Consider the following 25,791-nt stretch of genomic DNA (forward strand, 5'->3'; position numbering starts at 1 on the left):
TTCTAACATTAGATTAAGTTCTCTTTATGTTTAGCATACTGTCATGGCACTGGTTCTTGTTACTATGTATGTTACTAAAGGTTAATACTAAGGTGCACAAGTATGGATCTACCAGACCCACATTTATTCTTTAGAGTATTTCTGTTGATGAATTATTAAATTCTTATATGAACTATAATGAAAATAGAAGAATAAAATATTTTTACAAAAATAAGAGAATCTTCTATTGTGACACGTAAGGCATCTGCACACATGTCAATAGCATGTTCCATGTACACGTATCACTTGCACTGACAGCACATGTTTTCTGCTTTCCTGGCCTTTCATAGGACACACTTGACATCAGTGATCTTGTTGTTTTGTCAGGAGGCTCCTATATTACACAGCATGTAATTAATAGGAACATAAAATATCAAAGTAGTAAATTCTTAATATGTGTTGTGCATTTAGAATAGGCCTCTCATATTACTGTGTACTTACAAAACTAAAAGATAACATCAAAGTAAATTCCTATGTGAGCTACAGTGTAAATACCAATAGAATTATATAATAAAAGTAAGCTTTGCTTCAGTTGTCACACCAAAGGCAGTCTTCACACACAACCACCTGCATGTTTAATGCACCTGTCTCGCTTACACTGACAGCACATGTGCTTAGCTTTCCTTTCCTATGTGGCAGTCTATTCACCTCTCTTCTGTTTTGTCTGGAGCTCTACTATATTGTATACTATGCACTTAGGGAAATAAGATGTAGATAAAACATCAAATATGTAATGAGTGCTTAGAATAGACATATCTATCTATCTATCTATCTATCTATCTATCTATCTGTCTGTCTATCGGGTCTCACTATGCAGTTCAGGCTGGTCTTGGGCTCACTTTGTATCCCAGGCTGGTCTTGAACGTGCAGTGATCCTCCTGCCTCAGCCTCCTGAGTGCTGGGATTACAGGTATGTGCCACCATGCCTGGCAGTAAATACATTTTTAAATATGGCTCTTTGTGCATATAGAACATGTTACTTGCATTTCAGCCTTAAATATTTCACAGCATTTTGTAGCGTTTCATCTGTTAGTTTCCAACATTGAATGACAGTGCTAGCATTCTGTCCACCCCTGCCAAGAGCCTTGTATTTTCAGACCTACTTCCTACATTGGATCATTCCAATGAATGATATGATGAGTTTTACAGGCATCATAAAGATAAACTTTCTCCTGAATGTTGAGGAATTTAAATTGATAGTATTTGGCACATAGCAGTTAACTGGAAGATACGTATGGCCATATAGTTTTACTTTATATTAGAAAAGCTATGGAATGTGTTTGTGTGGTATTTGTGGTAGTAAACAGTTCCGTTTCTTGTTGTGTACTATTTTTTTGTTTGTTTGTTTGTTTTTTTGGTTTTCTTCCGGTACCAGGAATCGAACTCACGACCTCGCGCTTGCTAGGCAGGCGCTGTGCCGTTGAGCTAAATCCCCAGGCCCTTGTGTACTATTTTTGAATATTGTGACCGTAGTTTAAAGTTTCTAATTACGGTATTCTTCTTCCCTAGAATTTGTTGTTTCTGGACAGGATCATCCATATTATTACTGTAATAGCTGATTGCATTGACTTTTCACCATATAATAATAAATACCAGCCCAAAGTTAAATGTAAGTATTTTCTAGTTGTATTCATCTAGTATTTCATAAATGCAGTACTACCGTATGATTGTCAGGAAAGTCCCCTCCCTCCCCTCCTCCTCCACACAGTTTCTTTTTAGACAAAGAATAAAATGTCTTAATTATATTGATTATCTCTATAGATGATATTTTTCCTTCCTTCTGATATGAGAGACTACCTGAACAAGAAACTTAACATATTCTTTAAGAAATATTCCTATTGGAAATCTGATTGGAAAATAATAATTGAATTAACATTGAAAAGAAAATCATGAAATCAGTTAATTGGTTATGATTTTACAGGAAAGTTAAAATCTTTTTAAAAAAAATAATTGAGCTGGGCATGGTGGTGCACGCCTGTAATCCCAGCACTCAGGAGGTTGAGGCAGGAGGATCATTGCGAGTTCGAGACCAGCCTGGGCTACAAAGTGAGCTCAAGGCTGCCTGAACTGCATAGCGAGACCCTGTCTCAAAAAGACAAAAAAAAATTTTTTTTGTTGTTTTGATTTTTGAGCACAGGGCCTTGCTGTGTCCCTGAAGTTGGCCTCTCTCCCCCTGCCTGAGACTCCTTTCTGAGTGCTGCGATTACAGTGGTCTGCCACCATGCGCAGCCAATTCGTTTGGTCTGTCGAGATTGTAATAACCTGGTTTGAAAAAATACATTTCATGGTTGAGTTTGCAGTAAATACCACAAATTACAATCTAATAGTTGATTGCTTGAAATATTTCCACGTGTTGTTTTGTTTTTTTTTTTTTGTTTTTTGGTTTTTCTCCGATACCGGGAACCGAACTCATGACCTTGCGCCTGCCAGGCAGGCGCTTTTGCTGCTGAGCTAAATCCCCAGCCCCTCCACGTGTTTTTATGTTCTTAACTATAAAGTGATTACTTGCCATTAATAAAAATGCAAATTGATGTTGAGATTTGGCTTTTCTATTTAAAAAATAATTTCCCACTAGAAAGATAGATTGCTGATGACTTCTAAAACATTTCAAGTGCTTTCAGAATCCTTCTTGTGTAGTGTGGCTTGTCAATTATTACTAGGTAGACTAATAGAACAGTTACACATAGACATGTTTGAAATTTCAGCTGTTCCCTTTGGTTAAGTAGGACGTAATCTGATCACTTTATTTTGTCGAAAGGTAATTTCTGAATACCAGAACTTAAAAGTGTTACCTGAAATTATTTTGTGAGCTATCGATGTGCCACTGGAAGTATTTACATAATTTTACCAATGTCAGTACTTCTGACAAGTTAGATCTCGCTGTGTATCACATTCATGACCTGCCAACCTGCTAGAATTGTCTTTGGTCATTTTCACTCTGTCTAGAACAGCCAGAGACCTCCCCTCACTAGTGACTTGTGCAATGTTAGTCACTCGTTATCTTCAGATGTAGGTTGTCCGTGACAATGGGTCATACACGGTACAGCCTCCCTTATTCCTTGCTGAAGTTTATTGGGAGGGATGCCTGGATTCCCTTCCATTCAGGGCACTGTAGTTCATTAGCATTATTCGTTGTAGTGCCCAAAGGTCCGGCTTACCTGTTACCCTCACCTTTTAGGTGTCCTGTATAACCTTTGGACGCATCCACATTATTTTGACAGTGATGCTGTAAGACACTCAGCCTTCCCTTGTACTTGCCCCCAGACTGGAATTAGGCATTTCTCCAGGGAGTATGGTTCCTTTGAGCTGAGACTGGCAGTTTGAAACCAAAGTTCATTAACTGCTACTCTGAATCCTCTTAGTGGACAAAGCTGGGAATTTGGGGGGTGTCACCTAGTACCTGTTTGGGATTTTGGTTTTTTTTTTTTTGGTTTTTGTGTGTTTTTTTGTTGAGACCCTAGTCTTGCTGTGTATTTTAGGCTGGCCTAGAACTCATTATGTACCCCAGGCTGGCCTTGAACTTGTAGTAGTCCTCCTGCCTCAGCCTCCTGAGTGCTGGGATTACAGGTTTGTGTCGTCATGCCTACCAGGGTACCTGTTTCTTTTGAGTTAGTTACCATCTAATGCCACATGGGTACTTCTTTCCGTTTTTGGTATTTGTACCTACCTCCTCTTGGTGAGGAGCCTGGTTGTCATTACTCTTAGTTTTTAATTTGATTAGCTGTTACTATTGCACCAGTTTCCTCACACACAGGGTGTCCTGTTGACCTCAGTATCCTGTCCAAGAATTTCTCAGCAGCATTGCCAGTGTGCTCTCACATTGGAGGAGTTGGCTTTAGGGTGGAAGGTTGCCTTCCTTCAACTAGTAATAGTTTTTCACCACATGAGATTAATTTTTAATTACTATGTACTTTTTTATTTTTGTCAGGGGAATTGAACTCAGGACCTTGTGCTTGCCAGGCAGGAGCTTGTGCCACTGAGCTACATCCCTGGCCCTAATTACTATGTACTGACATAGGATTTTCTGAAATCTGAAATCTTTTAGCTTAGAATAGCTTATTTGAGAGAAAACAGTTAATTTTGGATTTTGCAAGATTTTGTGCTTAGTCCTATGGTGGATGTCAGTGATTTTAAGATTATTTTCTTTGAATCAAGTAAATAGTAAAGTTTATTTGCATATTTTTTCCTCAGGGTTTGGATATATGTAGGAGTCAGTGTACTGTAGATGACTCAGGGAATAGTAATTTCTAATAGAAATTTTTAGTTTTGAAAACTTAAAATTTAACTGTGGGGCCTGCCTTATGTGGTTTTGGTATATTTTATAAAGTAGTTGTTGAAATAATGAAAAATAGAAAAATTTCAGATTTTATAGGGAAACAGTCATTTTTGTTATTCTTGCCAAATAGTTTTTCCATTGTGTCTGATTTTCTTTTTTTTTTTTCCTCCGGTACTGGGAACCAAACTTACAACCTTGCGCTTGCCAGGCAGACGCTTTGCCGCTGAGCTAAATCCCCAGCCCCTGTGTCTGATTTTCGTTTGTAAAGATAATATTTTGCTGTTGTATATTTGTTAATGGTGTATCATTTTAGGGTTTCTTTGTAATGTCAGTTAACAAAATCATGTGTGTTTAATGCATTATTTAAATATGTGATATAAATTATTCAGGTAGATATTGACACTGTTTTCAAAATACTAAGTTTTTAATCAATTCATTTGTGTCTCAGCACCACAGAGATCTTCAGACTGGGCCAAAAAGAAGAAAGACCCTCTGGGAAGATTGGCCTCTTTGTTTAAGCTTATTGTAAAAGTGATCGGCTCCTTCCACACCTTGAGCTTCGAGGAGGCTCATTCTGACTCTCTGCTTGGTATTGGCAGCTCAGTCATCAGCGTGATTTCCAGTCTGCTCGGGCACATTTCTTTGCCTTCTGCGATTCGAAAAATATTTACAGTATTAACAAGGCCCTTGGCATTATTTTATGAAAACACCAAGTAAGTATTTTGGACTTAGTTTGAATTAAATGTATGCAGTTTAAATAAGTGTGTTTTCCTATCAGCTCTGCTATTCCTAGTACTCTTGACAGTTTTACTGAGGATAATGTTCTGTGTTAAAAAGATAGATCAAATGCTAATTTTAGGTGAAAGTTGGAAGTCTTATTTTTTATATTTATTCCCTTGTCCTTTTCGATTGTTACTTTTTTTTCAGAATCGCTTACGCAAATAAGCATACTTACTAAATTTTATAGTTTCTTAGGAAAAACAAAAGAAAAATAATAGATAAAACATACTTGATATGCTACTCTGCAGTTAAGTCTGTCTTAGGCACTTGTTTGTGTTTTGCACCATTGACATAAGTATGATTGTATAAAATGTCTGCATAGGATTTCATTATATTTTGATTGGTGGATGGGTAGGCATGGTTATTTAGCACTTTTCCTTCACAAACTGTTGGGCATTATTTGTACAAAAATTAGTGTCTGTGTTGACCACTGTTTCTGAAAAATAAGATTTTTTTCATTGTCTTACAGTATATATTTTATATGTATTAAAATATATATTGTTAATTTTACAAAGTGTTGGGTTTCGTTGTGCCATTTTGATACACGCATTAAAAATGTCATGAAATGTCCCATTTCTCTCCCTTATTTGTACACTGCCCTCATGTTTCCTTCCACTTGTCTGCCTAGAGTAAGGTTCTTTAAATGTATACACTTCAGTTTTAGAATCAGCCTTCAAAAGTATGAATTACTACTTTCACATTTGACGTATGTAGTGCCCTAGAACCTAGAGAAATCCCAAGTAACATTCTGAAAGAAATTCTCAGTATTGTGTTTATTTATTTACTTTTTGGTCTTTTTGAGACAGGGTTTCACTATGTAGTTCAGGCTGGCCTTGACCTCGCAAGGATCCTCCTGCCTCAGCCTCCTGAGTTCTGGGATTATAGGCATGCGCCACCACACCCGGCTCAGTATTCTTTTTAACCAGCTTGTGTGGTTTAGTTGTAATAGTTCATCTTTTGTGAAATAAATTCATCGAAACAGTTTCAAGGAGTAAGGTTTATAATGTGCGAAATACAGTACCAAAGTCCATGAACTTAACTACATTGGCAAATTTTAGTCTTTATTTAATCAAGGGTAATTTATGCTTTTAAAGCATTCAAAAAGGAGTGTAGGACTACATTAACTTATATTGTAGACTTTTCTGTGATTTATTTCCTATTGCTGGGTGTGTTTCATGCTTAATGTTTTCCAGTTTTTTTGTGGGAGGGAGGTTGGTTTCCTTATTAAGTCTGGATACTGTGTCGATACCTTGTTGGTTTATGGCTGTATTACTTAATTTTTAGGTTTAGCTTGGTAGGTAGTATGTCAGTTTCCTAAAATACAAATGTTACTACATGTTATGTGTTTTTCTTTCCAGCCTTGATGAAGTTCCTAAAGTGTATAGTTCTCTGAACAACAAGGTAAAAATAGACTATTGTCCATAAAACATACTTTCATGAAGAGAAAATGGGCTTAGATAATCACCTTCCTTAAAGATAATTCTGATTTTTAAATGTTATAGTAGTTTTTAATGGCATTTAGTAGTATGATACAGATACATTCACAGGTAGTTTTTAAAAAAGATTTTGTAATACTATTTTGAAATTACATGAACAAGTCCTGTTTCATGTCTTTATGTATGAGGGTTGTGTGTAACTGTCCACAGTTACATCGTTGAAAGTTAGGCTAACATTACTATTACAGTGAACGTAAAACCTTTTTTTCCGCTCTTAAGTGGAGAATAAACTCAATCAAGCTGGATTGTCAGTAATCAAAAAAAATTACCGACAGTTTGCCAAGTAACAGGGATATGTATTACTGTGACCATAGGGACTTAATAAATCACCCATATACTAAACGTTGCAATAGTACCATGTACTTCGATGTGACATTTAGTATACTTTCGCTTTTTTCCTTTCCTTTTTCCTAGTTAGAAAAGCTACTAGGAGAAATTACTACCTGTCTGCAGTTTAGCGCTGGGACTTTTGACAGTGAACTTCTGGAACAGCTCTCCCCACTGCTATGCATAATATTTCTGCATAGGAATAAACAGATTCGAAAGCAGACCGCTCAGTTCTGGAATGCCACGTTTGCTAAAGTAGCGATGTTGACCTACCCTGAAGAGTTAAAGTAAGCTAACACAGCCCATTCAGCTATCTGTTCTATAAGATAATGTGCACTGGTATTTTGGTGTTTGTGTGGTTTGTTTCGTTTTGTGTTTTGCACTGGGAATCGAACTCAGGACCTGGAGCTTGCCAGGCAGGCGCTGTGCCACTGAGCTATATGGCCGGCTTTGGTGTTAACATCAACTTTCTTAGGCCAATTGTTGCAGAGAAGTTTTTAGTTGAACTATTATTTATAATTTCTGATATTTAACATAAACTTTTGCCAGGGGGCTTTAAAGTAATTTGATTCTTAGGAACTAGTGAAAGCAATTTAAAATCATCCCTGAAAAATAAGGGCAATGATAATTACTAAAGCTCAGTGTTGATACCTAAATGTATTATTTTACTTTTGTTTGAAATTTTGCATGATAAGAATACAGTCACTTTGAAAATTTTTTAAAAAAGAAAATAGGGAAACTAAAAAGAATAGAAGATAATTCAGATATTGTGTAATCTCTCCCACTTTTGTATGTTAGTAATCTTTAAGCCAGTTAATTTTGCTCCTTTAAAAATTAAAATAAATGCTCTAGTTAGCATCGTAAGTACCAGTACCCTTGACCTAAATGTGTATTTATTTACATATATTTTTAAAAGGCCAGTACTAAGAGAAGCCAAACAAAAATTTTTGCTTCTGTTGCCTGGTTTGGAAAATGTTGAAATAATGGAGGAATCTAGTGGATCATATTCAGATACAGTAAGTTTTGTTTTTTAATTATTGATTGATGCTTGAACTATATTAAGTAATCAGACTCTGAATAGAAGAGTTCCATAACTCTGTGTGTGTGTGTGTGTTTGTGTGTGTGTGTACACAAATGGTATATGAATTAAGGGCAAAAATCTTCACTAGATTCTCGTGTAAACAATCTTGAACTCAGGACATAACACATACTGTTCTACAAAGATTGATGAGTATTGCTTTGGAAAACCTAGAAATAATTTTACTTTCTCTTTTTCTTGTGTCCAATTTCTCCTGTCAGAAAAACAACCTGCTGTCACAATCATCCTTTAGAACCAAGATTGCTTTGGCTAACAGTTACTTTCTGGAGATCTAGTAGTTGAGAGGAGTAAAGACGGTGAAGTTTGGAGCATCCTTAGAAGGTGTTCTTTTCTGTTCAGCAAGAGGTGGTATTTAGCCAAGCAGTGCCCCTGCCTGTCCCAACCTGTGGTGGTGCTAGGGATTGAATCCAGGGCTTCGTATTTGCCACAGAGCTGTGCCCCCTCTGTTTTACTAATTTGAATGCAAGTCTCCCTAATTTGCCTTGGCTGGCCTTGACATTGTAATCTTCTTGCTCAGCCTCTGCCTCTGGCTTCTGAGTAGCTGAGATTACAGCCATGCCCCCCACTACACTGGGTTTGTATCTGTTTTATGTGTGTGTGCGTGTGTGTGTGTGTGTGTGTTTTGCATAGAATCAGTTAAAAAAAAATGAAATAGTGATAGCTAAGTTTTGTTTTGCTAAATAAAAATTCTCACCAGATCAAATGGGTTAGTGTTAGCACTGGTTCACTGTAATTTAATGTATACTGTATATTGTGCTGTGAGAACATGTGTTTGGTATATTAATATTCTGTATCATACATACTTGCATGCCTGCCTGTCCTCCTGCTCCTTTCCTTCCCTTCTTCAGTGGCAGAATACTATGCAGGCATTCTGCCACTGAGCTATGTTAATGCTCTGTTTTTGTGGGTTTGTGACAGTTCTGCTGAGTAGGCCAGGCTGGCCTCAAACTCTACATCCTGCTGTCTTAGCTTTCCAAATGCAGGGGTTACAAGTGTGCACTGCCATACCTCGTTCTTTCGTTCGTTCGTTCTTTCTTCGTTCTTTAGTTCATTCTTTCATTCGTTCTTTTGTTCGTTCTTTCTTTCGTTCTTTCTTTCTTTCGTTCTTTCTTTCTGTCTTTCTGAGTCAGGGTTTCACTGTGCAGTTCAGGCTGGCCTTGAGCTCACTTTGGAGCCCAGCCTGGTCTCAAACTCACAATGATCCTCCTGTGTCAGCCTCCCAAGTGGGATTACAGGCGTGAGCAACCACGCCCGGCATTTGTTTGTTTGTTTGTTTGTTTTCTTTTTGACACTGGGAGTAGAACTCAGGACTTTGTGCTTGCTAGGCAGGCGCTTGTGCCGCTGAGCTATACCCCCGGCTCAATTCTTCAGCACTGAAAATTTTCTAGTTTTTATTTTCATCTTACAAATATTTCCAGTGTTAGTTAGCATGAGTCCACTGATTCGATTAACTTTGTAATATGAGTGGTGTATCTTGATTTCAGAACTCATACAAGTTAAATGGTGTGAAACATGTAAACGTTACACAAATTCGGTTGAATATTTTTGTTTTCAGCAGGCTTGAATAATCAGAAGAAATTTTACATTATGTGAGATGAATATTCAGTAAACTGGAATTTTCAGAATGTGAAAAGAACCAGATTATGGTTAATAAAATTATTCGATTTTTCATTAAACAGACAGAAAATTCACAATTAAATATGAAGATAAGTGGTATGGAAAGAAAATCAAATGGAAAAAGAGATTCTTTTTTGGCACAAACAAAGGAAAAAAAAGAAAATATGAAGCCGTCTGCCAAAGTATGTTTTCAGAAATGTATTTAATCGAATTTTTAAAATAAAGTATAAGGTAGTTTATGGATATACAACTTCATACTGGAGCAGTAAGCAGTTGAGATGTGGTCAGTGTTTGGAAAAAGATGGGATTGTGGGGAAATGAGAGTTGTAGAAGGAACAGTAAGATAGCCTGGATGTGTAGGAGCCTTGTGTGTTGATTGCTTCCTAGTCTTTATTGGTTTCGGGTCCCTCCTAGGCAAACACTTCACCACTGAGCTACGTCTCAGCTGTATGCATGTTTTTTATTGTTTATTTGTACACTTTAAATACACATAACGGATCACATTCATCATCGGGAATTTGTACCTGTAGATGATAATATCTGGATTCTTTTTCCCCATTCCTCTCCCCTCCGGCCAGCTCCTCTTCCCCTCCGGCCAGCTCCTCTTCCCCTCTTGTACAAAAGCTTTGTTTCCATTTTATACTTCTTTTTTTTTTTTTTTTGAGACGGGGTTTCACTGTGCAGTTCAGGCTGGCCTGGAACTCACTTGGTAGCCCAACCTGGCCTTGAACTCCTCACAGCAATCCTTCTGCCTCAGCCTCCTAAGTGCTGGGATTATAGGCATGCACCACCACGTCTGGCCTAGTTTATCCTTCCTTTCTCATTTTTTTCCTTTGCTTTCCTTTCCTGTCCTCCTCTCGGGTCCCTAGTTCCCCTTCGAACATTAATCCTTAATCACACTTTGAATTTCTCACACCAGAGATACAAAGTTTTATTTTTTGCATGTGTGTCCAAATTATTTCACTTAAGAGTGTGGTCTCAAGGTGCATCCATTTAGCTAGAAATGTCTCAAGTTTGTCTTTTATGGCAAAGTGGTACGTACTCCATTGTATAAATAAATCGCATCTTCTTTACTGATTTATCAGTTGATTAACATTTGGACTGTTTGCAAGATTTGTCCTATTACAAACGTTGCTACTATAAACATGGGTGTGCATCTGTTGCTGTAGTATGTGTTTTTTATGTTTTCGGGAAGATACCAAGAAGGGGACTAGCTGGTCAAAGGGAACTGCTAGTTTTAGGTTGTTTGTGGAGTCTCCACACTGATTTCCACAGTGGTTGCACCAGTCTGTACTCCCACTGATAGTTGAGAAGACTTCCTTTTTCTCCACGGCCTCACCAGCATTTGTTATTGGTTGATTTTGTGATAATAGCCGTGCTTTCTGGAGTTAGGTAAAGTCTCAGCGTTGTGTCAATTTTCATTTCTCGAATTGCTGGTGATGTTGAACATCTTTTCATATATTTATTTGGCATTCATACTTCATCACGGTAGTGTGTGTTCATTTCCAATGCCTGTTTTTGGATTGAGTCTTGAAATTTGTGGAGTCTGACTTTTTTCAGTTCTTTATATGTTCTAGATATTAGTCTTTTACTTGAACCACTGACAAAAATTCTTACCCACTCTGGGTTTTGTCTTCGCTCTTTTAGTGATTTCTTTTGCTGGGCAAAAACTTTTTAACATGAGGTCCTAGTTGTCTGTGATAGTTCCTGTGCAATTGGGGTTTTGTTCATACAGTCTTTGCCTACATCAGTGTCTTCAAGAGATCTACCTATTTTATCTTCCAACAGATTGTTTTATGTCTATATTTTAGATCTTTGATCCATTTTGACTTCAGTGATGGTGATAGACATGGGTCTAGTTTCAGTCCTTGGCATCTGGAAAACCAGTTTTTCCAGCATGATTTCAGAGGCTTTTAGTGAACACTTTAATTTGGCCACTTTGTTGAAGGTGGTTAAGTATTTGGAGTTATTTCTCTTCCTCCTCTTTTTTTGGTACTGGGAATCAAACTCAAGGCCTAGTACTTGCCAGACAGGTGCTGTCACTGAGCTACATCTGGGGCCCTCCTTAACTGTTCCAGTGATCCTTAGGTCTGTTTTTTTTTTTTTTCTTTCTTTCTTTCTTCTTTGCCCAGTCCATGGTGATTTTATCACGGTAGCTCTGTAATATAATTTCAAGTCAGGGATTGTGATGCTTGCTGCCTTGCCTTTGTTGCCCAGAATTGCTTTTGCTGTTGTAGGTCTCTTCTTGTTCTAAATTAATTTTAGGATTTTCTCTAGTTCTGTGAGGTATGCTATTGATACTTTGATTGAGTTTGCATTAAATCTGTGTACCAGTTTTGGGAGTATGGCTATTTTCACTATGTTGGTTGGTTCTATGCAAGAACAAGGCATATCTTTCCACTTTCTGATATCCTCTTCAATCTTATTTTTCAGAGTACTGTAGTTCTCAATGTAAAGATCTTTTACCTTGTTCCTTAGGTTGATTCCTAAGTATTTCATTTCTTTCAGTGCCATTATGAAAGGGGTTGTTCCCTTAACTTCTCTCTTAGTGAGTTTGTTATTTGTATGTAGAAATGCTATTGATTTTTGAGTGTTGACTCTTTGTATCCAGCTGCGCTACTCAATTTGGTTATTAATCTAGAAATCTTTTGGTGGAGTTTTTGGGATCTTCTTTGTAGAGTATCATGTCATCTGTAAGTAGTGGTAATTTAACTTCTTCCTTTCCTATCTTTATTTCATTTATTTCTTCCTCTTACCTAATTGCTAATATTTCCAGAACTGGATTGAATAGCAGTGGTGATAATAGACATCTTTTTTTTCTTTTAATTTTAAAGAATATAATAAAAAAAAACAGCAAAATACCAACAATACAGACAGAAACATAATGGACATCCTTATCTTATTCCTGATTCTAGAGTGAAAGCTTTCAGAGTTTTGACCATTTATTTATTTATTTGTTTGTTTGTTCCAGTAATCAAACTCAAGGCCTCTTGCTTGTCAGGCAGCCGCTGTGCCACTGCACTACCTCCCCAGCCCTTTCGACAGTTTAGTATGCTGCTGACTGTTGTTTTGTCATAGATGGATTTTATCAGATTGAGAGAAACACCATCTCTTCCAATTTTCTGTAGGTTTTTTTTTTTTAATCATGGTTAGGTGTTGGACTTTGTCAAATACTTTTTCCTGCTTCTGTTGAGATGAGTGTTTTTTGTCTTTGGTTCTGTTGATACGGTGTATTAGATAATTTGGTTCCTTGAAATACTAACAGCTTGTTTGAGGAGGCAGTCATATTCCCAGTTCTGTTGGGGTCTCAAATAGGAAGATTATAAAGTTCTTCAAGACAAACTCAGGATGTATAATTCCTCACTCGGGGCTTTTTATACTGTGATGTTCACTAATTGTGGTTGGCGGGCTATTCTGAGTTCATGATGTGTTTTCCATAGTGGCAATAAAGATGGTAATGCGATGTTAAGTTATTCTCAGTTACTAAATTCCTGGTATCGGATATGTCTGTCATAAGTTGTCATTTTTATTAAGGTTGGCAAAGTGCTTATCAATTTTATTTAATCTTTCAAGGAATGAGCTCTTCATTTCCTTGTATTTTCTTAGTCTCGAGTTAGTTGGCGCTGGGAGCAGGGCAGGAGAGGTGGTACTGTTCCGTTCACTACCTTCACCACCACTGCTGTGGTCCTCGACCTTGTCGCCAGAATGTTCAGGTAGCCACTGGCGCATGACAGAGAGAAAGAAAGAAAAGTGGTGGTGCATGGAGAAGAGTCAGCTTCCCGGTCACTCGCCCACGTGTGCTGCGAAATCAGCAGCCAGGCTGCAGCCTTCTCTGTTGGAGCAAGGCAGAGAGATGAGGAGCTTTATCGCCCGTATTGACCGAGTGGCTTGAAGTTGCCACATGTGCAGTCCATCATTTATTTGGGAAATGCACAGAACGTCAGTTCCTGCTCCAGGAGCAGGCAGCATTTCCACAGGCAATCCTGAGAGATACTTTGTCATTTTGTAAAAGCCTATGCCTATGTTTCTCTTATTTCAGATTGATTTTGGCATGCCATGTTGCTGATTCTTTGTTAATAACAGTAATTTTGTGGAGTGCTTTTGATCATTGTTTATACTTTATATTCCATTATACTTACTCTAGGCAGTTTCTTCCTTGAAATTGGATGTGTCTGGGTATGAAGGACTAATAAAGTAGCATAAGAGAATATTTTAGATGTTTTATTTAGAGCTGTTATTATAGCATTTAATAATTAGTGCCTAGACATAGTGCCTAGGTAAGACTTCTATTTTAAATGCAAGTCGAAATAAGTGTGTGCCTTGTTGTCAGTTGTTGACTTTCTCGCAGCAATTATTCTCTTTCATGACCTCCAGACAATACGGTTTATTCGAGAATTTTGAGATTGAGACCCTCGAAAAATGAAAGAAAAATATTTCAAAGACTGATACATTCTTGTAGATGTAGCTATTGGAAATAGAAAGAGTGGTTGTAGTGAAAATTTATACAGAGTTAGTGTAATACCAGAGTTACTATTGTTAGGACATACGGTCATCTTCACGAGTTCATTGACTCGACTTGAGAATTAAAGATACATACCTCTTTCCAAACTAGTTGGTTTTCTGTGTTGTCGTGAAAATGTAATTGACCAATCCTTTATAGTCAGGCACAAAGTTGTCTCCTTTTTAAGGACACTTGATGGAATAAAGACGTGAACAAGGTTACAGAAGTTTGGTGGGGATTGTAGTATGCACTTGAGCCTCAAACTTTAAAGTGTTCTTGTAAAACTATCAGCATCATGACAGCAGTAGTAATGCTAGAAAATAATTTAGAAACTGAAATGTATTTCTTAAAAAATCTGCAGCTAAAACGAGAATCTTCATCTCCAAAAGTAAAGAGTGAACTTCTTTTGGAAGAGGAAAAGTCTACCGATTTTGTGTTTATACCTCCAGAAGGAAAAGAATCAAAAGAAAGAATATTAACTGAACATCAAAAAGAGGTTCTCAAGACAAAGCGGTTGGTAGACTTTTTTGTGAATTGTTGTTTTGATACTTAGATTTCATGCAACAGATTATAACTTTGTTACTGGGACTAAGATATACTGTATATACGTTCTTTTGGAGTTCTGGGACTCAAACCTAGAGCTCTATACATGCTAGGCAAGTACTGTACTATCCCTGAGCTGTATGCCCAGCCATTATACTAAATTTTAATGATAGAAGATCTGTCGCGCATAACTAGATTTCGTAATGCATAAAATGACACAGTGGCATTCCTAATGTCCATATACTGAATTTCTTTACTGAGATGGGTTAGAAGGGAAGCTGAGTTAATGGAAAATAATTATCTGGGTCTTGATTTTATAAACTTTTATAAAATTATATAGTAGAATTGCAGAATTTTTATTTATTTTTTTGTGGTATGGGGTCTTGAATCCAAGGCCTTTGCTCTGAACTACATCTCCATCCCTTTTGTTTTATCTTGTTTTTTAGGGATGCTCTCACTGTGTAGTTAGGGTTGGCCATGAGCTCAAGAGTGTAACAGGCTGGCCTTAGCCACCCGGGTGCTGGGATAGCAAGCATGTGGCCCCACACCTGGCATCTCCAGTACTTTTTAAATTTTTTTATTTGAAAATTTAAATAAAACCAAGAAAATTTAATTTTGGTTAAGTTGCCCAGGCTAGAGATGAACTTGGATTATAGGTGTGTCACCGTGCCCCGCATTGTAAAGTAAATTGAATGTAGAGCTTTACACTGAGAAATATCCCCAGCTCTTTGTGTTTTGTTACTTTGAGGTAGAGCCGAGACTGAAACTTAAGATGCTCCTGTCTCAGTCTCCCAAGAGTGCTGGGCATGTGGCCAGATGCTACCATACCTGACTTACCAGATTTTTAAAATTCAATAAAATCTTTTTTAGGTGTGATATTCCTGCCATGTATAATAATCTGGATGTTTCACAAGATACCTTATTCACTGATTGCTATAGTCAGGAAGACTCTATGTAAGTGTTGAAGCCATCAAAGTTTTAAAATTAAGTTTTCTAATTTTTTTTTTTTAGTAACTGAGAGTAATCTAATTTATTCCGTTATTTATCTCAGACAAACTTCTACTTTAACTGAAAAACCAAAGGAGGATACCAAGATGGTGATTAAGGTATATTCAGTATTTCACTTCTCAGGGTTTTTGAATCATTCTTCCATTATGGATTCCCTTATATTGCTGGAAGGCTTTGTAGTAGCTATTCATTTTGTTATTTTCAAAATTTTATCGTAGAGTCTCCTCTTAACTCCCAGTCGTGCTCTAACAGAATTGTAGTCCTATGTGTTTAAAGTAGACATATTTGGATTTTATTGAATATTTGTAATTAGAAACAGCCCGTAGACATCTGCTATTATTTTTGGAATATTCACAATATATTGAAAATACTGTCCTTTGAAGTACCAAAGTTCTGCACTCAAATTTCCCTAGAAAGCCATGTTTGTTTGGTTAATCTGTGTGTGTGTATTCTGTACAGGAGGAGCAAGTGAAGAGTGACACTGTTGTTCAAGATGCCTTGGAAAACTGTGGTATGGACGAACATAGCAAAAAGGCTTCTTTTTCAAGTAACGAGTGTGGTTTTGTTCCCAAAACCAGTCCAGAAATACTGAGCAGTAATAATGAAGCCAGAAAAAACACTTTAATTTCATCAAAGAAAACTTCAACTGAATGTACATCTAGTGCAGAAAATTCGTTAGTCTGCAGTCGCTCAGTTTCTGATGCCAGTATTTCTGGAACCCCTCCCCCATATCCTACAAGTCGGAGGCAAAGCTTTATTACCTTGGAGAAGTTTGGTGGTTCAGATACTAGACCTTTCAGCCCATCCTCCTTGGGTAATATGTCATCAAGTGTTTCAGTGCAGAAAACCCAGGAAAACATGACTACAACGGACAGCACACCAAAAACAAAGAAGAGAGAAGTGGTGCATTCAAAATCTGATTCAGAAAAAAACCCGAATGGAGTTAAGAGATCAAGCCGAAGACTGAATAAAGCTGAGAAGTCAGCAAGTAAAAGATCTAAACCCTTAATAAAATCTGAACAGGAGGAAAAGAAAGAATCGGTCGAAAGCACAGTAGCCTTAGAAAATAACTCACCTGATTTGTTTAATCAAACAGAATGTTCATCAGATGGTCAGGTTCATTTATCTGAATCTGTTCCAGAGCATGAAGATAGAAAGCCTAAACCAGCAGTAGAAAATACTGTGTTATTGGAAAACAGTACTGTCCAAGAGAAAAACATGGGGATTAATTTAGAATCTAAAGAAAATACGCCTCCAGCAGTAACCCCAGCAGATCAGACAGTAAATGAAGATAGTCAGAGTCAGGTAACTCCAAGTCAGAAAATCCTGAGACGGTCTTCAAGGCGACGATCAGAAATAACAGACACTATTGGTGATAAACAAGATAAGGAAAATAGTCATCAAAAACGGGAAAGACGAAAGGAAGAGGAAAAACCTCAGGGTTTCTTGCATGTAAAAGATGATGTATTACCTAAACAACAAACTGGACAGGAAAACTTACTTGAGAAAGGAAATTACTTACATGAGAAGGCTTCTGATGAAAGCAGTGCTAATGCTGACACTGACCAAAATAAAAGAAAATCAGACCTTGAGAATGTTAATTCTGAGGGAGGTGGTGCCCTGGACGCTGCAGACAAGTCCTCTGAGAAACCTTTAAGAGGAAGAACACGCTATCAGACAAGAAGGGCGTCTCAGGGATTGCTCTCCAGCATTGAAAACTCAGAGTCTGATAGTTCTGAGGCAAAAGAAGAAGGTTCAAGGAAGAAGAGATCTGCAAAATTGAAAAACAAAAGCAGTGACAGTGTTGATACTGAAGAACAAGAGGGAAAAATGGTAGAAGGGGAGTCAGTAACTGTCAAGAATCACACACAGAATTATAAAGCAATTTCTGAAGTAGATGTAGAGAAAAGGCCTCCCGTGTATGAAAAAGGTGAAAGTAATGCTGTGATACTTGAGTGTTCTACAGCATCTGCAGATAAATTGCACGTTTCTGACGATGTGCCAAATACATGTGAGGGGAAAACTAAGACTAGCGAAAGTTCAGAACACTCCTTAGCAAAAGTTCAGAGTACTCCTTCGTCTATCCCAGAATCAAATTTGAGGACTAGAAATGCTAGTAAGAGATTACTCAAGCGAGATTCTGATAGCAGCAGTGTGGGAGAATGTTCCAGAATTGGAACACCAGAAATTTCTACGCCTCCTGAAAAAAATGTCCAGATATATGAATGCCACCATAAGAGAAGTCGGAGGGTGAGGCGATCTAAAGGTTGTGATTGCTGTGGGGAAAAATCTCAACCTCAGGAAAAGTCATCCATTGGGTTAAAAAACACAGAAAATACTGAAATAAAGAGCAGTGAAATGAAAAAGATGGATGTGCAAACACCTGACACTGTAGTAGAAGCGGCTTCTAAAGCTCATTTGTGTTCTGAAGTGAAACATTTAGATGAACATGCAAGTGTGAATTTTAATTTGGTTCTCAAGGGGAATGATACTGTTAGTGAAAACATACTTGAACCTGAAACTAAGTCGAAAGAAAATACTATACAAAAATCTTCTGAAGTAGTAAATTTGGAAGAAAAACCTCATGAAAGGGATTCTGGTGAAGCAGTATGTCCTGTAAGTGAAGAGCCATCTAGTAAAAAATTTAAAGCTGTGGACCCATGTTTAGGTGATCTCAGGGACATTTCTGAGGAATGTCATTTGGACGCCACGGAAGGAAAGCCAGAAACACCCCTAAAAAGAGAACTTCGTGTTGCTAATATTGAAGAAGGAAATGCATGTAAAACAAGAGGAGGCTCCAGTACAGAGCTAGCAAAAGCTATGGAACTGGATGCAGAAAACTATACATCTGAAGCTAGTGTTTCTGAGAAAGAGTGCATCAAAACTGACACTTCTGAATTGGCAACAGAGGAGTGTAAGAGTAGTGACAGACCTAGTGCAGAAACAGCTGACAAATTAGATGCTGAAGAAGTGACAGCTGAGAAATTTGGTTCAGGTATTGGGCTTGGTGATAACACCGTACCTATTAATGTGAAACCTCAGACTGAGATCTCTGAACAAATAGCAGGTGGGGAATTAGGTGACAGAAGTAATGAGTCAGATTCCGCCTCATCTAAACAAATGAATGCTGAAGTGGAAAACTATGAAGAAATGGTTATTGGTCACATGAATCATGAAATCGGCAGTGTCACAGAAACAGAGGATGAGGACGTGACTGCTCAAACTAAGTTGGAAGAAAGCAAAACAGAACAGTTGAATGCAGAACTTGACAGTTTTGTTCCTGACACACTCGAAATGAGCACTGAAGAAGGAAGGGTTGAGTCTAAGAAAACGGAAACAAACATTGAACTTAGTAAGTCTGAGGAAACAAATTTAGGTGACAGTCCAGTGGCGGTGGGAAGTGATGTTTTACTGGAAGATAGCCATACTCCAGATAAAACGGAAGAACCATCACAGTCTTCGACGTCTGAAACGACTATCTCTGAACTCGTAATGGAAAACAATGATTCATCTCCTGAAAAATTGAGGGAACTTGATTCTTTACTCCTGTCAGCAAATGACAGTCCTGGTGGCATGCAGACACGTTGTGTCTGGTCTCCCTTGGCTTCTCCGTCCACCAGCATTCTGAAGAGAGGACTGAAACGACTGCAAGAAGACGAGGTCTCGTCACCTGTTAATAAGGTAGGAGGAAAGTGGCTGAGGACTACTTAGTCGGTTATTTTCTCAATACTGTTCGGCATTGCCGTGACATTTTGCGAATGACAGAATATTACGTGGCCATTTGTTTCTTACTTGCTGTGGGTACTAAGGAAGAGGACTGAAGTCCTTTACATACTACCTCCTTTCACAACAGTGGAGCTCTTCATGTAGCTGTGTACACTGTTCACTTCTGGCAAAATTGTTAAAGGTTCCCTCTTGGTATCTTTTCTCCCTCCTGTACTATGATTTAGGAGGTCACATGACGCCAACTGCCACCGATAAATCAGTTTAGCACTTAATGTGTTCTGAATGTTGTTTCACGTAAGTGTTGTTGTAAACTTAGCTCTTAAAGTTCCTAAGACGTACCTTCCGTCTTTTTTGTTCCCTTTTCTACCCCAGTGCAGATTGAAAGCATGGCATAGCGCCTGCTAGGAAGGAAAACATTGTATTATGGAGCTGTGGTCCTTGTTTAGAATGTCTTTGTTTATACGTCCATCTCCTATGCTGAGTTGTACACTGTACCTCCTGTAGGAAACGTGGACTCCCTGACCATCTGCTTTAGCTTCTGGCCCGCTGCCTGCGCGCGTTCTTTGTTGTGTGTATATCTAAGTTGGTCTTCATGTCCACTTCGTTGCCCAGGACATGCTCAGACTCTCAGTAGTCCTGCCTCAGGTTTCCCAGAGGGCTGGCATTGCAGGCACAAACAGTACCCTCTGCATCTAGCTGTGCTGCTTAATCTCCAGAATTGTCAGCTCTTCACACCAGCATTTCAGCTGGATGTGGTGGTGTGGGCTTGTAATCCCAGAACCCTAGACAGGCTGAGGCAGTTGGGTCATCCGCTGAGTTCGGGCCAGCCTGAAGTGCATAGGAGGACCGTGTCACAGAAAGGGACTCAGCTTTTCAGGATGCTCTGCGCAGGCCAGGATCGAGCCATGCAGAGAGGCTGAGTAACTCTTGAGGGTTATTTTAATGGTTTTTTGTTCTTTGGGTTTATTGTTACTTGGTGGCCCAGGGGTAGTGATAGGAACCTTTTAGAGCTTTCAGTGACCACAGACAATCCACGGAGGCACATGTGCCATATTTTCCACCGCTGCCCTGGGGTGGGAAAGGCCTCTTCATATTGGTACACGTTTGGCCACTTAGTAACGTCCTTAGCTCCTATTTTGGCCATTTTTGCCTCTGTAGAGGCTGAGGCTATCACTTAGTTTTGTTCTTTTCTTTATTTTTTGTTTTTATTTTTTTGGTTTTTTTCTGGTACCGGGAATAGAACTCACGACCTTGCGCTTGCCAGGCAGGCACTGTGCTGCTGAGCTAAATCCCCAGCCCCATTCTTTTCTTTAATATGGTAAATATAATATGCCAAAATACTTTGAGAACTTCTATAAGATGAAATGCATTAAATTTGGTATCTTTGAAATTCTTCAGATTGTTTAGATGTTAATTTTGTGTTGTACAGTAACTCATACTTAACATCTAGGAAATAAGATACTGTATTTTCTATAGTGGTTATTTGTAGAATCTGCCCACTTTTGGTAGTAAAGACTACAAGATATGTAACAATATAATAATGACTTCCATTCTGTACCTATTTGTGAGTATACTGTAGGTGATTACAAGAGGCCAAATTAACCACAAATGGGGCTAAGAAAGGTAAAAATTGCTGCATAATTGCTGTCACACTGATGGTACTAAGAGAGTTTAGGACAGTTGAATAAGATGTTCCAGAAGCAGTTATTTTTTTTTTTACGTCTATTTTTGTAGAGTTTTCACTGATGTTTGGCATTACTTCCATGAATGTCTGCAGCGATTCTTGTTTCATAATCTAAACTGCAGAAATAGATAATTAGAGCATAGATAACTAGAATGAACTGTGGTGTTGAGGAATAATCTGAAAGCAGTTACTGGGTCAACAGCTATGTACAGTGGGCTTTTAGTGAAAGAAATTAAGCTTCTACACCTACCTATTTTTGGGTAACCTCGTAATGAGAATTTGTGTTATACTTAAAAACTTCTAAAATTACAAAAATCTTTGTGTGTTTTTAGGTTCGCCGTGTCTCCTTTGCAGATCCAATATATCAAGCAGGATTGGCAGATGACATTGATAGGCGAGGCCCTCTTGTTAGGTCTCATTCTTCAAATAACTCTCCTGTCATAAAAAGTGTTAGAACCTCACCTACTTCACAAACTAAGGTAAGCTGTAGGCTTTAAAATATACACTCATAGAGTTGTGTGTGCGTAATTTATGTTGGGTTAGCTGTTGCAGAAATAGACCCGTTTAGCCGTGTCTGTGTCGTGGTAAGCAGACAGGAAGGAGAGGGCGAGAGGGAGTGATGGTCTAACAAGTGTTCGATCAGGTCGCTCGTTGTTTTATGTCTTCCGAAGTTTAAAACGTAATTACAGTGTGAGTTGTAAGAATCAGATTGAAATTATAGTTGTCTAGGGTTCTGAGTTTTCTTCTTTCTCTCCTTCCTGTCTAGCATAACACCACTTCAGCCAAAGGATTTCTGTCCCCAGGATCACGTAACTGTAAATTTAAGACCTCAAAGAAGTGTTTAGTAAGAAGTGCTTTAGTTTTCGTGCATCTTTTTGTTTTTATGTTCAGCCAGGTGTGACCTCTTACTTAACAGCTTTTGAAATGTGTTCTAAGATTACAGAGATGGCGAAGGAATCTACGCCATACCCCTCAGGAAGTGTCTACCCAGCTTTGATGAACTGTGTAGCACCAGTTGACATCATTTTACCTCAGATTACATCAAATATGTGGTGAGTGGTTATTCAGCCTTCTGGCTTACGTTTCAAGATGTCACTTAATATTTAATCAAAGTCATATTTTGAATTGAATGACATGCATTTTTCCTGCACATATTTAATTTTAGAAATAAAAATGCAACTTGAAAGGTAGGCCATGGGCACCATTAGAAGCATTTGTCCTAATACAGTAAATGTTTGCTTAATATTGTTTGAAACATTGTCTTGTTTAATCCTAATCCAGGCCTCTTAAGGAATATGAATATCATTTTTCTTTCTCTTTTTTTTGTCTTTTTGAGGCACAGTCTCGCTGTGCAGTTCAGGTTGGCCTTGAGCTCACTTTGTAGCCCAGGCTGGCCTTGAACTCCAGCGATCCTCCTACCTCAGCCTCCCGAGTGCTGGGATTACAAGCATATGCCACCACGCCAGGCCATTTTTCTTTTCTCAAGTGAAACTTGAAAAAATTAATTACCAGAGTCTCACAGTTAATGTAGCTAATCTCACAGCAAAATAATCTAGTGGTCTAGTTACAAATGTCAGGGAGTTCTCTTGTTTTGTTTTGTTTTTGGTACTGGGAATTGAACTTAGGCCCTTGTGCTTGTTGAGCAGGCGCTGTGCCACTGAGCTGTCCCCAGCTCCAGTAAGTTGTCATGTAAAGCATGAATAGATAAACTTCGTGAAGTTCAAAAAAATTTTATTTTAACTAAAAGTTTGTTTCCCCGATATCTGGGAAAGTTAAATGCCTGTGGGTAAGCAGCTCTGAATTGCCATATATTGATTAAAAGACTTCAAGATAATCTCTCCTTATTTGATACTATACTCGGTCTTAGCCAAAAGGCTAGGAAGTGAAAATTTCCCTTCAGTTGAATTATTAGTCTGCCCTTTCATGGTATATTCCTCAGTAGGATATGAACTGTTCTTCAGTAAATTGTGTCAGACATAACATGAATTCTGATGCATAGAAGCTGGAGGTATGGTCCATTAAAACAGGTCTACATTAGGAGATTTAGTAAAACAGTAACATGCCCACAACCACAGATAAACCTGAGCATTGTATCTCTCCCTATTGTAAATCAGGTAACATGTAAGGTGCATTCATACATACTTAAGGAAATTTTAAAATTCATCTTCATTAGAGACTAGTGGTGGTTGGATGTGGTGCTGTAATCTGGCACTCCGGAGGCTGAGGCAAGAAGATTGCCACAAGTTTGAGGCCAGCATGGCAACATAGTGTGTTCAAGGCCAACCTGAACTATACATAGTGAGACTTTCTCTTCAAAAAATGAAAGAGAATCTAAAAAGTATATAAAGCATGAAGCATGCAGTGGGATTGTTTCCAGTATAATTGCTTAAGCCAGATGTTACATATCAGATTCAAATTTTATTTTAAATTAGACAGAATATGCCTGCCTCACTGTAAGCTATAGAACAAATGCAGTTATGAATGAGTGTCGTTGTTGTGTTTTGTTTCAGTAAATGTCTCCTTCTGTAGCTTAGGCTGGTTTTGAATTTACTGTGTAGCGCATGCTGCCCTATGACCTACTGAGATCCTTTTGCCTTAGCCGCCTGACTGCCTGCATTAAAGGTGTGCACCACTGCATTTGATTGTGTTTAAATGGAGAAATTTAGCTTAATAAGCCATGAAAAATACCATGTAAAAAACTGGATACATTTACGCTTTTTTCTTTATCTTCAGGGCAAGAGGTCTGGGACAACTTATCAGAGCCAAGAATATAAAAACTATTGGGGATTTGAGTACTCTTACGGCCTCAGAAATAAAAACGCTTCCTATTCGTTCTCCAAAAGTGTCGAATGTGAGGAAGGCTCTCCGAATGTATCATGAACAGCAGGTAAAAACTTACGTGGTACTTACACATTGCGTGGTAATAGTTGGTCTGACAGTGCACTGTACAGTGTAGGTGTCTGTATTTAAACTGTCTTACAAAGTCATGTTTTGGGTCCTTCCCTGCCCATCAAGAGCGCTTTTTATTCCCACAGTACAGTTTATTCGTTTTGTACTGTTTCTGTATTATATTCCCTGGGTTTGTTTTTAAATTTCTTTTATTTTTTGAATTCTTTTCTGTCCCCTTGTTTATTTCCATTGTGAAACAACTGCTGTTCCTAAAACCTAAATGTTCAAATCCAAACATTTAAAAAATATTGCAAATATTTAGGTGACATTATTTTGATGTGGAAGGGTATGGTACTAGTGGTTGAACCTAGGGCCTTTGCAAACCTTTACATCATCAACCCTTTTTTAAAATTTTTACCTTAGAGACAGAGTCTCATTAAGTTTCCCAAGCTGGGTCGAACTTGCTTTTTTTTTTGTGGTTGAGATGGAGTCTCGCTGTGCAGTTTAGGCTGGACTTGAGCTCACTTTGTAGCCTGGGCTGGCTATCTAGAACTCACAGTGATCCTCCTGCCTCGCCTCCCGAGTGCTGGGATTATAGGCATGTGCCACTTCACTCAGCCTTGAGTTGAATTTTCTGTCTCCTACACAACCCCCCAGAGTGCAGATATGCACCGCCACATCCAGCTGGTGTTTTGATGTCTTGCACATTTGGACTTAAGTTCTTTTACTTCCTATCAACATTTTGCCCATAAACATTGGAATTGTGCAGTTTTCAAGATTCTAATGAAAGCTAAGATTCTTACCTACATGGAAATGTATACAGAAAATTTTATATATAGGTTTAGGATTTATAGATTCCTGAAACCCATTTAGATTACAGTGTCACATCTGGTGACACTGTTAGAATTTGTGAATAAGTGAAAAAAAAAAAGAGTATGTTAGGAGTGAAAACCAGTGTTCTATATCAAGATTTTCTTAAAATGGTGTTGGCCAGCTACTGAACAGTTTTGTATTCTTAAAAGTCATCAATTTGCATTCTTTGTCATCCTGAAGAACATTTGCTGACCTATTACGATATCAAAAAAACAAAAACAAACAAACAAACAAACAAAAAAAAACCAGAAAAAAACCTAGGCCTAGTTGTACATCCCGTAATTCCAGAATTCTAGGAGGCTAGGGCCAAAGGATCACAAGTTCAAGCCCAGCCCAAGCAAGTTAGATTCCAGTTTTAAAGTAAGAGCTAATTACGTAGCTTATTTCTAAGGCTCTGGATTTAATTTCCAGTACCACTGAGAAAAAACAGGAGAGAGAGAGAGAAAAAAAAAAGATGCCCAGAGAGTGTATAGGCGTAGATTGATGTTTCTCATGTATTTTCTCATTTGACGTCCACGGGCACCGGAGTGTGTGTGTGTGTGTGTGTGTGTGTGTGTGTGTGTGTGTGTGCGCATATATGTAATTTATGAGCAGCAATAAAGTTAATCCACAGAATGTACAGACTTACACTACCAACTCACAGACTTACACTGCCAACCACACGAATTTAAGTCCATTATGAGGGGCTGGGGCTTTAGCTCCGTGGCACAGCGCCTGCCTGGCAAGCGCAAGGTCATGAGTTCAATTCCCGGTACTGGGGGGGGGGACAAAGAAAAAAAAAGAACAATTCCTGACCGTCCCTTTGAGGAAATTCTGTGTAATACTATTTCTGTATTTCTTTTTATTTTTAATTTTTTTGAGACAGAGTCTCATTTTGTGTAGTTAAGGCTGGCCTTGAGTTCATTATGTAGCCCAGGCTGGCCTCGAACTCAC

The 25,791-nt window shown here is 38.3% G+C and overlaps 1 protein-coding gene across 1 annotated transcript in view; it reads left to right on the plus strand.

Annotated features, from left to right (window-relative positions):
* Positions 1-25,791, plus strand: part of Rif1 (replication timing regulatory factor 1) — a gene marked incomplete at its 5' end in the record, with an annotated part of 70,100 nt that overhangs the window by 36,706 nt on the left and 7,603 nt on the right. The window contains 14 exon segments of the mRNA XM_013517488.1: positions 1,549-1,648; positions 4,764-5,028; positions 6,454-6,496; positions 7,006-7,205; positions 7,835-7,934; positions 9,697-9,816; positions 14,497-14,648; positions 15,549-15,632; positions 15,730-15,784; positions 16,146-19,367; positions 21,429-21,575; positions 21,863-21,940; positions 22,033-22,148; positions 23,830-23,983. Coding sequence (XP_013372942.1) covers positions 1,549-1,648; positions 4,764-5,028; positions 6,454-6,496; positions 7,006-7,205; positions 7,835-7,934; positions 9,697-9,816; positions 14,497-14,648; positions 15,549-15,632; positions 15,730-15,784; positions 16,146-19,367; positions 21,429-21,575; positions 21,863-21,940; positions 22,033-22,148; positions 23,830-23,983 — 4,836 coding nt within the window.

This window comes from Chinchilla lanigera, unplaced genomic scaffold, assembly GCF_000276665.1.
Source record: "Chinchilla lanigera isolate Chin_1 unplaced genomic scaffold, ChiLan1.0 scaffold00039, whole genome shotgun sequence".
NCBI lineage: Eukaryota > Metazoa > Chordata > Mammalia > Rodentia > Chinchillidae > Chinchilla > Chinchilla lanigera.